Below are 14535 nucleotides of genomic sequence, written 5' to 3' on the forward strand. Positions count from 1 at the left end.
GGTATAAACTATTGGCCCGTCTTCCAGTTTTTGCGATGATGCTCCTGTACTGCCCGTGTCAGATTGATTAAAGTGGGGAGAACAGGGCATGGTAGCTGGGGTCCCTGATGATCTTCTTGGCCTTCCTGCAACACCTGGTGTTGTAGGTGTCCTGTAGGGCAGGCAGTGTGCACCCAATGGTGCGTTCGGCTGCACGCATCACACTGAAGCGCATTGCGGTCCACAGTGGTGGAGTTGCCACACTAGGCTGTGATGCAGCCCAACAGTATGCTCTCGATGGTGCTCCTGTAGAACACTGAGGGCCCTCAGGGACAGGCTGAATTTCTTCAGAATCCTGAGCTTGAAGAGTCGCTGTCGTGACTTCTTCACCACGGTGTCTATGTGGTTACATAATTAATTGTAACGATGTGCGCTGAGAGTCAGGAAGCAAGTTCAAGGAGTGAGTTTTAATAAAATAAACAGAACATAATACAAACAAGAAACACTAACAGCACACAGACATGAAACTGGAACAGAAACAATGACACCTGGGGAAGGAACCAAAGGGAGTGACATATATAAGGCAGGTAATCAAGGAGGTGATGCAGTCCAGGTGAGTCTGATGATGCGCAGGTGCACATAACGATGGTGACAGGTGTGCTCCATAACGAGCAGCCCGGAGACCTAGAGGCCGGAGAGGGAGCACACGTGACAGTACCCCCTCCCCGACGCACGTCTCCGGCCGCAGGACGCCAACCAAAGGGACAATCCCGGGGATCCGGCATGGACCGGTCGCCTCCGCTTAGTCGCAGAAACCTGACAAACCGGCTGAGGCGTGAGAGCCTGATAAACCGGCTGAGACCTCCCCGGTTGCCTCAGTCAAGGCACGGGAACCTGTTCACCAACTGAGGCATGGGAGCCTATCGAGCCAGCTGAGGCATGGGAGCCTATCGTGCCAGCTGAGGTATGGAAACCCGTCGAGCCAGTTGAGGCAGGGGAACCCAACAAACCCAACAAACCAGCTGAGGCCTCCCAGGTAGCTCTGGTTCAGACACCCGGACCCGACATCACCTCCAAAACAAAATAAACCAAATAAAAATCACCACCTGATGCTTCCCTTTGGTGAGGTGTCATTCTGTAACGATGTGCGCTGAGAGTCGGGAAGCAAGTTCAGGGAGTGAGTGTTTTAATAAAATAAACAGAACCAAAGGGAGTGACACACAGTTGAAGTCGAAAGTTTACATACACGTAGGTTGGAGTCATTAAAACTTGTTTCTCAACTACTCCACAAATTTCTTGTTAACAAACTATAGTTTTGGCAAGTCAGTTAGGATATCTACTTCGTGCATGACACACACAATTTCCAAACACCTGAAGGTACCACGTTCATCTGTACAAACAATAGTACGCAAGTATAATCGCCACGGGACCACGCAGCCATCATGCCGCTCAGGAAGGAGACGTGTTGTGTCTCTTAGAGATTAATTTACTTTGGTGCGAAAAGTTCAAATCAATCCCAGAACAACAGCAAAGGACCTTGTGAAGATGCTGGAGGAAACATGTACAAAAGTATCTATATCCACAGTAAAAACGAGTCCTATATCGACATAACCTGAAAGGCCGCTCAGCAAGGAAGAAGCCACTGCTCCAAAACCGCCATAAAAAAGCCAGACTACGGTTTGCAACTGCACATGGGGACAAAGATCGTACTTTTTGGAGAAATGTCCTCTGGTCTGATGAAACAAAAATAGAACTGTCTGGCCATAATGACCATCATTATGTTATGAAGAAAAAGGCGGAGGCTAGCATGCCGAAGAACACCATCCCAAAGAACGGCTAGCATGCCGAAGAACACCACACCATGCTGCCAACCCCGTGAAGCACGGGGTTGGCAGCATCATGTTGTGGGTGTGCTTTGCTGCAGGAGGGACTTGTGCACTTCACAAACTAGATGGCATCATGAGGCAGGAGAATTATGTGGATATATTGAAGCAACATCTCAAGACATCAGTCAGGAAGTTAAAGCTTGGTCGCAAATGGGTCTTCCAAATGGACAATGACCCCAAGCATACTTCCAAAGTTGTTGCAAAATGGCTTAAGGACAACAAAGTCAAGGTATCTGAGTGGCCATCGCAAAGCCCTGACCTCAATCCCATAGAAAATCTGTGGGCAGAACTGAAAAAGTGTGTGCGAGCAAGGAGGCCTACAAACCTGACTCAGTTACACCAGCTCTGTCAGGAGGAATGGGACACAATTCACCCTACTTATTGTGGGAAGGTTGTTGAAGACTACCCTAAACATTTGACCCAAGTTAAACAATTTAAAGGCAATGCTACCAAATACTAATTGAGTGTATGTAAACCTCTGATCCACTGGGAATGTGATGAAAGAAATAAAAGTCTAAATAAATCATTCTCTCTACTATTATTCTGACATTTCACATTCTTAAAATAAAGTGGTGATCCTAACTGACCTAAGACAGGGAATTCTTACTAGGATTAAATGTCAGGAATTGTGAAAAACTGAGTTTAAATGTATTTCGCTAAGGTGTATGTAAACTTCCGACTTCAATGTTATTTAGGGCAGGTAATCAAGGAAGTGATGCATTCCAGGTGAGTCTGATGACACGCAGGTGCGCATAATGATGGTGACAGGTGTGCGCCATAACGAGCAGCCTGGTGACCTAGAGGCCCGAGAGGGAGCACATGTAACATTAATCTTCTCTGAGATATGTACGCCATGGCGGCCCCGTTGTTGAGGATGGGGGCGTGTCCAGCCTGGTTCCTCCTGAAATCCACAATTAGCTCCTTTGTTTTGCTAACATTGAGAGAGAGTTTACTTGGCGCCACACCTGGCTCGTCCTTGTAGGCTGTCTCGTCATTGTTGGTAATCAGGCCTACTACCGTCATGTCGTAAGTAGAACCATAGTATTGTACCTTACAGTCACTACTACCAAATCTACATTACTACACATAATACGGTAAGTAGAACCAAGATTCAAGACGTGATGTGTGTCTGTACTAATGTGTGCAAATGATGAAGTTTGCAATGATACTTTCATACAGCTCCATTGTGTGTCCAAGACGTGTCCCCTTACGGACTAATTCGTATACTGTCTTATCTTCCTGAAACCAGTGAGTGACATGATTAATGTCTTTATTATTTAGAATGAGTGATAAGAAAACATTCCAAAAAGTCATTAAGAGTGCCAACAAAGCACTCAGCTTTTACACAAATTTGGTGGAATGTCTTCCGCTATTGTCAAAGTTTAACGTGCAAAAAAATCTGTGATACTTTTGTTTGGTTTTTGCTAAAGGCTTTTTCCTGGCAGAGAATAGAAACGTCACTATCCCACTCTATATTTTTCAATGACTCATAAACAATTCAGCATCAAAGTTCCCTAATGCGTTACAGTATTAAAGGCACAATGCAGACATTTTTATATTAATATGAAATCATTTCTGGGTAAAAACTAAGTCCTTTACTAACTAGGTTTCTTTCCATCCACAGTTTTTATGCGAGTAAAGTCATGCCGCATTAAAAAAATCTTGACAGCTGTGATGGAAACAGGAACTTTGGATACTTTTTCAGAAATGCCAACAGATAATTTGTTCGTTTGACACGGTGGCATCTTTTTGTGTCTGTAAAATGTATTATGCGATAAATGGCGATGGAAAAGCCTTTATGATGATTATTGTATCAATATTTGCCCATATCGAAGTAAACTTGGAGTCACACAATGGTATGGTGTGTCATCCTGCCACTATGACTCGGGAAACAATGCAATTTACTGTATTAGGCCACAGATGTAAGTTATGATGAACTTCACAGGGTGGTGAAACTGCACGGTGATGAGCTTGATGCTCCGGAGGTCTTATTCTGGTGACATGATGGTCAATGCTTGACTACTGTATGACAAATAAAAACATTCTTGCACTTATCCATTCTAATCTCATCATGTATACTAGCCGCCTGCACTGTATCTGCAAACTGTTGGCTAGAGCGCAAGTGCCAAGACCAGAGTAGGCACATTTGCTATTTAATGCACCAGTTTTTCTGACAAAACTATTCGTAGTGTTGAGAATGCGATGGAAACACATTGAACTTCTAATTTGTTTTAAACAAAAGCGAAAAAGAAAATGTGTTCACTACCTCATTACACACAGTTTGGTGGAAACACAGCACTGGTGGGAAAATGCTAATGTTTTCTTAATGCAGATTTTAGAATATTCTGAAAATCTGTCGCCAATTGTTTGGAAACCTAGCTACTGTAATAGATTTCCATTGAAATGGTGCAAAAAAAAATTTGGGGCAAAAAACTACTTCTCAAGCAAGAATTTTGCTAGGATTGTCTGGGAGTGGTCTGAGTGGGGAGGAGAAATTGGCAGAGAGGTTTGGAATTGGCCTATTAGCCAATTTACTGCATGTTGATGTCACCATGGAAAGCCAGAATTTCCGTGCATGCAAACCTGCTGATTAGAAGGTCCTGTATTGCATTTTCAACCAGCAATTATCAGGAAATAACACTGATCACATTTCTTCACACTCTTACAGTCTTAGTTTCATCAGCTGTTATATGATATATTTAAATACAGGAAAACGTAATTTTGACTGCACTGGGCTTTTAAAATATAATGGGATCAAATGTGTTATGTATTATATTGAATCAGTATATTCAGTTAGTTGTGGTTTCCATCTTTTGGAGATGGCAGTTTAGAATCCTCTGTTCTTTAATGTGCTTAGTCAGATGTATGAGTATGAACTTTGGTGACTCCAGATTAACTCTCTATTCAGGCTATGATGGATGCAAATTGGATGTCTCTGCAGGAAGACGCAGTAGGGTGGATTCCAAGGCTACTGTCTACGTCCCAAATGGCACCCTATTCCCTATATAGTGCACTATTTTTGACCAGGGCCACTAGACCCCTGGTCAAAAGTAGTGCACTTTATAGGGAATAGGGTGCCATTTGGGATGCATACACTAACTGACACAATCAGAGATTTGGCTTTCAGACCTAGCTTAATGGATCTAGGAGAAGAGAAAGAGAGAATCTATCCTCATAGATATCCAGATGTTTTTGATTATTTAGAGTAAGGAATGGGGAATCTATCTGTCTACGTTGGAGAAGTTTGACTTAACAAGCTCACAAAATATTAGGCAAGAGAGATCGAAGAGTTATTATTTCACAACAGCCATTCCAACTGACGTTTTTTTAAATAAAATGTTCAGTATTTTAATGAGGCTTGACATTTACTATCAGTGTTTAGCAAAATGGCTGCATTCCAGAAGCAAACACTTTAAAAATGAATGCAGGAAGCAGATATTTGGACAGTTTCTTATTTCAAAGAAATCATAATTCTCTAACTGGGATAACTGACTAGGTGCATAAATGAGTGGCTTTATTTTCATTGGTTTAAAACCATAAAGCTTTGTTTTTTATAATCCCATCTCTTACAATGGTGTTGTTTTTGTATCACAGATGAGCAACATGTGGTGGTAGCACAGCAATTTTACTGACCAAACCGTTGCCACAAATGCACAATAAGCTGTGAGCCATCTATCAAAATAGATTTTCTGCACAATAGACTGACAGCTAGCCAAGTGCTCCTGGTATGTAGCTAACCAGATCATAGTGATTCAGCTGGATTTAAACACGGACTGCAGCAAATTGCTTCCCACTCTGAAGTGTCATTGTTATGAAACAGGCTTTTGATGGTGGAGATGAACATTTGGGTGTTTTCATGTGCTGAGTGACCCATATTGTGTTTTCGGACTTCCTTGTTTTGGTTTTGAGCTGTCCAATCAGCACTCACCTCTGGTCCTGTTGGCCCATGTGGTCCCAGTGGCCCTTCATCGCCCTGGAAAACAATATGGAGACAGAGGGTCAAGGCAGGGACAAAAGCACTATGCATAAAAAAACACTTTGTATGTTCACTGGCCTATGTGGCAATGCCAGATTTCTGTCTTATCTCTTACATACATACTACATACAAAGCCAAAGTAAGACTAAATGTTGACATGTTTAGTAAATACAGAACACTAAAGACAATCCCACCTCTAGTCCAGCTGTTCCTCTAGGCCCTGGTAAACCTCTGTTCCCTGGCTTCCCCTGAGGAGAATGATACAGAATGTTAGATTGCGTAAGGAACCCATGCACCACTGGCAGTAAAACAGGACTGGTCCCCAGCAGTCACCACAGTCCCCAGAAAAGGCCTCCAAGGTCCATGCGCCTGCTCCTTGCCACCCACCGTTCTTTGAATTCACTAAAAAACAACTGAACCTCCCAGACCAATTCTCAACACTAAGGGCTACCATTGCTCATAGAAGTGATTCATCCAGCCGACTACGCCAAATGAGGATGTTAAGTACACAACCATTGTTTTAAAACAAATGGTGTCATTCTAACCGACCGCATTGCCATGAACTATGCGAAGATGGAATCATCGCACCATTGGACATAAGACAACGGTACACTACTAGATATGCAGAAAGATAGTGCCAGTATAAATACCTTTGGGCCTTCAGGGCCATTGTGACCTGGTGGGCCGATGTCTCCTGGGAAACCCTGTGGACAACCAGAGAACAGGTTGAATATAATCCATTACATGATGTCGCCATATAATGGCACCGGAGGACATGGCTGCCATATTACAGGCTCCTAACCAATTGTGCTATTGTGTGTGTTTTTTCACATTATTTGTAACTTATTTTGAACATAATGTTTCTGCCACTGTGTCGTATTACCGAAAATAGCTTCTGGATATCAGAACAGCGATTACTCACCTCGTACTAGATAAAGATTCTTTAATTAATGAGTCGGACACGAAGGATTTACTTCAGACACAGGACAAGGCCCAAATCCCCGTCATTCGCATGAAGAAATGACTGAGATATAGGGGTTATAGGTCGGTGTGCCTTGTAACAATCCGAAGGTGAGTGGGTAACCCGCTTCTACCATCAGTCATATTAGCCAACGTGCAATCATTGGATAATAAACTCCATGAACTCCGATCAAGACTATCCTACCAACGGGACATTAAAAACTGTAACATGTTATGTTTCACCGAATCGTGGCTGAACGACAACATGGATAACATACAGCTGGCTGGGTGCATTGGCAAGATAGAACAGCTGCCTCCGGTAAGACAAGGGGTGGCGGTTTGTGTCTATTTGTCAATAACAGCTGGTGCACAAAATCAAATATTAATGAAGTCTCGAGGTTTTGCTCGCCTGAGGTAGAGTATCTCATGATAAGCTGTAGGCCACACTATTTACCAAGAGTTTTCATGTATATTTTTTGTAGCTGTCTATTTACCACCACAAACTGATGCTGGCACTAAGACCGCACTCAACGAGCTGTATAAGGTCATAAGCAAGAAATAAAATGCTAATCCAGAGGCGGCGCTCCTAGTGGCCAGAGACTTTAATGTAGGGAAACTTTAATCAGTTTACCCTAACTTGTACCAGCATGTTACATGTACAACCAGAGGAAAATAAACTCTAGACCACCTTTACTCCACACACAGAGATGCGTACAAAGCTCTCCCTCATCTTCCATTTGGCAAATCTGACCATAACTCTATCCTCCTGATTCATGCTTACTAACTAAAACTAAAGCAGGAAGTACCAGTGACTCGCTCAATACGGAAGTGGTCAGATGACACAGATGCTAAGCTACAGGACTGTTTTGCTAGCACAGACTGGAATGTTTTGGGATTCTTCCAATGGCATTGAGGAGAACACCACATCAGTCACTGGCTTCATCAATAAGTGCATTGATGACGTCATCCCCACAGTGACCGTACGTACATACCCCAACCAGAAACCATGGATTACAGTCAACATCCGCACGGAGCTGAAGGGCAGAGCAGCCGCTTTCAAGGAGCGGGACTCTAACCCGGAAGTTTATAAGAAATCCCGCTATGCCCTCTGACGAACCATCAATTTGCCGTGATTGATGAACGTTAGTCGGATGTGGCAGGGCTTGCAAACTATTACGGACTACAAAGGGAAGTACAGCCGTGAGCTGCCCAGTGAAACAAGCCTAGCAGACAAGCTACAGTGGCAAGAAAAAGTATGTGAACCCTTTGGAATTACCTGGATTTCTGCATAAATTTGACATAAAATTGTATCTGATCTTCATCTAAGTCACAACAATAGACAAACACAGTGTGCTTAAACTAATAACTCACATTATTGTATTTTTGTTGTCTATATTGAATACATTTAAACATTCACAGTATAGGTTGGAAAAATTATGTGAACCCCTTAGTCTAATGACTTCTCCAAAAGCTAACTGGAGTCAGGAGTCAACTAACCTGGAGTCGAATCAATGAGACGAGATTGGAGATGTTGGTTAGAGCTGCCCTGCCCCATAAAAAAATCACAAAATTTGAGTTTGCAATTCACACGAAACACTGCCTGATGTGAACCATGCCTCGAACAAAAGAGATCTCAGAAGACCTAAGATTAAGAATTGTTGCCTTGCATAAAGCTGGAAAGGGTTACAAAAGTATCTCTAAAAATCAGTCCACGGTAAATCAAATTGTCTATAAGTGGAGAAATTTCAGCACTGTTGCTACTTTCCCTAGGAGTGGCCGTCCTGCAAAGATGACTGCAAGAGCACAGCACAGAATGCTCAATGAGGTTAAGAAGAATGGAAGGACAACATGGAAGAAGCCACTGCTGTCCAAAAAAAACATTGTTGCACGTCAGAAGTTTGCAAAAGAGCACCTGGATGTTCCACAGCGCTACTGGCAAAATATTCTGTGGACAGATGAAACTAAAGTTGTGGTATTTGGAAGAAACATATGTGGTAAACCGTGGGGTGTTGGGTTGAGCGTGCAGAGATTGACACAGAGACAGGGAGGCTTTAGTCAAAAAAACAACTTTAAATATATCAAAGAAATAACTTAGGTTTTGCTCGGTCTTCCTTCTCTCTCTTAACTGGTCTCCGTCTCTCTCCATTCTCTCCCACGGGGTGTAATCGTGCTTCTTTAATTTAGCCTCCACGGCTGGTTGGCACTTTCCTCTAATTACCTCCACTTAGCTGTCCGTGTCGGGGTGCCCAGCTCCCGTATTCCCAGCAGAGGGAGCCAACATCGCCTCACGTACCTCCCCTCTATTACCATCCCGCGGGGTAGACCTCCTGGGATACCACACATACAATACTATGTGTGGAGAGAAAAAAAGGCAAAGCACACCAACATCAAAACCTCATCCCAACTGTAAAGTATGGTGGAGGGTGCATCATGGTTTGGGGCTGCTTTGCTGCCTCAGGGCCTAGACAGCTTGCTATCATCGATGGAAAAAGGAATTCCCAAGTTTATCAAGACATTTTGCAGGAGAATGTAAGACTGTCTGTCTGCCAATTGAAGCCCAACAGAAGTTAGGTGATGCAACAGGGCAACAACCCAAAAGACAGAAGTAAATCAACAACAGAATGGCTTGAATAGAATAAAATACGCCTTCTGGAGTGGCCCAGTCAGTCCTGACCTCAACCTCGAGAGTGGTTCACACCAGACATCCCAAGAATATTGTGGAACTGAAACAGTTTTGGGAAGAGGACTGGTCCAAAATTCCTACTGACCGTTGTGCAGGTCTGATCCGCAAATACAGAAAACGTTTGGCTGAGGTTTTTGCTGCCAAAGGAGGGTCAACATGTTATTAAATACAAGGGTTCACAGTGTGTTGAATAAAGACATGAAAAAGTATTGTTTGTGTGTTATTAGTTTAAGCAGACTGTGTTTGTCTACTGTTGTGACTTAGATGAAGATCAGATAAAATGTTATGACCAATTTATGCAGAAATCCAGGTAATTCTCAAGGGTTCACATAATTTTTCTTCCCACTGTAAATTCCTTCTATGCGTGCTTCGAGGCAAGCAACACTGAAGCATGCTTGAGAGCATCAGCTGTTCCGGACGACTGTGTGATCATGCTCTGCGTAGCCAATGTGAATAAGACATTTAAACAGGTCAAAATTCACAACGCCACAGGGCCAGACGGACTACCAGGACATGTACTCCAGGACATGACCAACTGGCAAGTGTCTTCACTGACATTTTAAACCAGTCCCTGGCCGTGTTTCAAGCAGTCACTTTGCCCAAGAACACCAAGGTAACCTGCCGAATTGACTTCCAACACGTAGCACTCACGTCTGTAATCATGAAGTGCTTTGAAAGGCTGGTCATGGCTCACATCAACACCATTAACCCAGAAACCTTAGACCAACTCCAATTTGCATACCGGCCCAACAGATCCACAGATCTATTGCACTCCAGTCTGCCCTTTCCCACCTGGACAAAAGGAACACCTACGTGGGAATGCTATTCATTGACTACAGCTCAGCCTTCAACACCATAGTGCCCTCAAAGCTCATCACTAAGCTAAAGACCCTGGGACTAAACACCTCCCTCTGCAACTGGATCTTGGTCTTCCTGATGGGCCACCCCCAGGTGGTAAGGGTAGGTAACAACACAGCTGCCACGTTGATCCTCAACACAGGGGCCCCTCAGGGGTGTGTGCTCAGTCCCCTCCTCTACTCCCTGTTCACCCATGACTGCATGACCAAGCACGACTCCAACACCATCATTAAGTTTGCCGTCGACACAATAATGGGAGGCCTGATCACCGACAACGATGAGACAGCCTGTAAGGAGGAGATCAGAGACTTGGCAGTGTGGTGCCAGGATAACAACCACTCCCTCAACGTGATCAAGACAAAGGAGATGATTGTGGACTACAGAAAAGGGAGGACCGAGCACGCCCCCATTCTCATCCACAGGGCTGTAGTGGAGCAGGTGAGAGCTTCAAGTTCCTTGATGTCCACATCACCAACAAACTAGAATGGTCCAAACAAACCAAGACAGTTGTGAAGAGGGCACGACAACGTCTATTCCCCCACAGGAGACTGAAAAGATTTGGCATGGGTCCTCAGATCCTCCAAAATTTCTACATCTGCACCATCGAGAGCATCCTGACTGGTTGCATCACCGCCTGGTACGGCAACTGCTCGGCCTGCGACCGCAATGCTCTACAGAGGGTAGTGCGTACGGTCCAGTACATCACTGTGGCCATGCTTCCAGCCATCCAGGACCTCTATACTAGGCGGTGTCAGAGGAAGGCCCTAAAAATTGCCAAAGACTCCAGCCACCCATAGACTGTTCTATCTGCTACCACACAGCAAGCGGTACCAGAGTACCAAGTCTAGGTCCAAAAGGCTTCTTAACAGCTTATACCCGAAATCCATAAAACTCCTGAACAGCTAACCAAATGACACCACCTCATTTTAACGCTGGTGTTGGTCTTTGTTTATTATCTTGTTTATCACTTTACTTCTACATATGTACATATTAACTAGACTAACCTGTGCCCCTGCACATTGTCTCTGTACCGGTACTCCCTGTATATAGCCTCGTTATGTTTTTTTTATTGTTGCTCTGTAATTATTTGTCATTTTTCTATTTTCTTTTTTTCTTTTTTATTGTTTACTTCAGTTTATTTAGTAAATACTTTCTTAACTCCTATTTTTTTCTTAACTGCCTAGTTGGTTAAGGGCTTGTGGGTAAGCATTTCACTGTAAGGTGTATTTACCTGTTGTATTTGTGGCATGTGAAAAATTACATTTGATTTGATATAGGGCATGTATAATCTTTCCACCCACACACAGATCCTTACCTCTTGGCCAGGAGGGCCAGGTATACCATCAGGTCCTTGGTCACCGATCACCCCCTAGGAGAGAGATTTGAAAAGTGATAACCTAGTAGAATACTTTACATAGTCCCAGGTACACAGATAGGTCTCTATAAAGGTTTGTCATGACTGTCCTGTTCGGGTCAGGTTATCGTGGACCACACTCCTACAAGAGACATCTCTCACACCCGCCAGAGGGGGAGAGATCGAGAGGTATGGAGGTGGGGGGTTTTATGACACCTCACGCCCATTGTACATCTTTAGGCAGCAGACAAAATCCCTTTGTCCTCTCACTGTGGAGGAATGGAATGTATAATGGGCCTATGGAGAACCTACCTCAGAACAATAACATGCAATAAATGGACTTTGGGACAATATGTTTCGTCAGCCACAATGGTAGTAATGACGATAGATGGAATATGAAAATGAATGTCGTTTTTGTTATGTTATTAAAAGTTAAATGACGACGTTATAACGAAAACATTGTAACTTGAAGAGTTTTCACAGTGTACCTGATGTTTGCATAATGTATCTTGTGTGGAAAATGTCCAGATCAAAGAGAATGTTTTTGTAAAGATTAAATGTGAAGTTAGTTGTCTAAATTGGATCTGAGTAAAATATAGACCTTGCCTCGTAACTAGTTACTGTCACGCTCGTCGTAAAGATGGGACCAAGGCGCAGCGGGAATGTGTGAACTCATCTTCTTTTATTGAAGGAACGTGAACACAAAACAAAATAACAAACAATGACGACGAAGACAGTCCTGTCAGGCTAAACGCTAAACACGGAACAACTACCCACAAATCCCAATGACAAACACCCCTATTAAATAGGACCTTCAATTAGAGGCAACGAGGAACAGCTGCCTCCAATTGAAGGTCAACCCAACAAACTAAGCATAGAAATTAAAGAAACTAGACACAGACATAGAAATAGACTAACATAGAACATTACCCCAAAAACCCTGAAACACATAAAACAAACACCCCCTGCCACACCCTGACAAACCTACAATAACACACAACCCCTTTTACTGGTCAGGACGTGACAGTTACGCCCAGAGAACTTGCCCTAAAGGCGGAAACACCCATTTCTGACCCGAGGGTATAAAACATGTGAGTTAAGAATTAACATTATGACTAGGTAACCACGAGCTGCAGCCAAGGTCCGATTAGTTGTAACCACAAAACGCAACACGAGGTTGAAGACGACAAAGGAACCTTTTAACAATCTATTCTACGGATGAGTAGTTGTGTCTAAGAGGGTGAATTCAAGCAGGACCACCCAGTTATTCTCTCCAAGGAATCGTGTGTCTACCCTGCTTTCATTCCCACACTGGAACCACCTATATGGCTGATTAGCCGTCCTCAGAAGACCCCTCTTTCAGAACAAGGGAGAGGAAACAGACCACTAAGAGAAAGGACACTGCCATTGTGTGGACAATCAGAGAGTTACACCCGGTAACAACAGAAGTGTCGCCATCAGAGGAGAAGTCATAACTCGGTCCACGAGGAGATACCCCATCGGAGACCTTCGACACGTAATTACATCATTATATTCTGACCCATAAGAGCGGCAGTTCGGGGCAAGGTTAGGGTTAAACTAAGCATAGTTCACAAATGTACCTAAGTGTGCTTTTCTCTCATGCACTCTCTTGTTTGAAATCCCTATTTTGTGTAACACGTGTCATATTGTGTTGGCCTGCTAGGGACCTGTTTCATTGTAGTAAGTTCTAATCAATAGCCTAGACTGTGTGTATGTGTATCTTATTTATCATTTTAGCTTGTTAGTAAATAAATAATCAACTCAATTGGTGTGGTACTTATTCAGTGGGACTCGGGTTTGTGCAGATTCCCAGATTATGCAACATTCAGAATGAGACTGTTGTAAAATCGATATTCTGATATTCTTTGAGTTAATTTGGGAAATAGAAACTCAATAAAGCCAAACTTTTCCATGGTGCCCCAGGTTACTGAGTTAATAATTACCTGATTCATTTAATCACGTAATTATGAACAGTTAATTATTCGATGAACAGCAGTCGTCACATTAATCAATCCAAAGCCACGACAGGTTAATGGACTCACCTGTTGCCCTGGTTTCCCTTGAATACCTAGCAACCCAGGTGAACCCTGGATACCCTGTAAAACAATGAGAGCACTTCTGTGAAAAGAAGTTATCCACAGTTAAAACCCAGACACAAAGACTCAGACGACAAACATCAGCACCATCTGTCAGGTGGTAGCGGAGTGAAATACCTTGTCACCTTGGAATCCATTCTCTCCTTGCTCCCCTGGAAGACCAACTTCACCCTGAAGAATGAGACAGAAGGTTAAGAATACACTAACAAATGTACACTATAAATCCTCATCTCTATTTATGAGTACTATAGCCAGCTGTGGGCATGAGGCAGATCCAGTATGCCCAGTAGGCAGCTCTAAGGATGTCATCTGGTTACCTGTCGACTGCATAGGAGCACTGCACATCTGCAATTGTTATACACATGCTGTACTCAGCCAATATGTGCATTTTTACTAAGAAAAGCACATATTTCTCAGTAGCTTATACATATATGTGATACATGGAGCACATAGCAAGCTCAAGCTCTAAATTTGCAGTGATTGATGATGAGTGTCATCGGGTAGGCTTTGGATAGTTAAACTGTTCCTGAATCAGATTTCTAGAGATGTCTGTAGTTTTACCACATGTAACCTCATCCCCAGAGAGCCAGCTAGTGGACGAGACTATTTGGCATGCATAATTTGGTTTATTTAGGTACAGTAGGCTAATAATGAGGTATTCAGATCACCTTATCACCTTTCAGTCCTGGTTCTCCTGGATTTCCTGGTACCCCCTGAAATTT

The 14535-nt window shown here is 43.3% G+C and overlaps 1 protein-coding gene across 1 annotated transcript in view; it reads right to left on the minus strand.

The window, feature by feature from the left end:
• The window catches only part of col27a1b (collagen, type XXVII, alpha 1b), a 144078-nt gene that overhangs the window by 36938 nt on the left and 92605 nt on the right, over window positions 1-14535 (minus strand). Inside the window, exons 16-22 of the mRNA XM_029716360.1 lie at window positions 14482-14526; window positions 13931-13984; window positions 13760-13813; window positions 11658-11711; window positions 6492-6545; window positions 6036-6089; window positions 5794-5838 (exon numbers count right to left, since the gene is read on the minus strand). Coding sequence (XP_029572220.1) covers window positions 5794-5838; window positions 6036-6089; window positions 6492-6545; window positions 11658-11711; window positions 13760-13813; window positions 13931-13984; window positions 14482-14526 — 360 coding nt within the window. The remainder of the gene's footprint in view (window positions 1-5793; window positions 5839-6035; window positions 6090-6491; window positions 6546-11657; window positions 11712-13759; window positions 13814-13930; window positions 13985-14481; window positions 14527-14535) is intronic.

This window comes from Salmo trutta, chromosome 27 (genome assembly GCF_901001165.1).
Source record: "Salmo trutta chromosome 27, fSalTru1.1, whole genome shotgun sequence".
NCBI lineage: Eukaryota > Metazoa > Chordata > Actinopteri > Salmoniformes > Salmonidae > Salmo > Salmo trutta.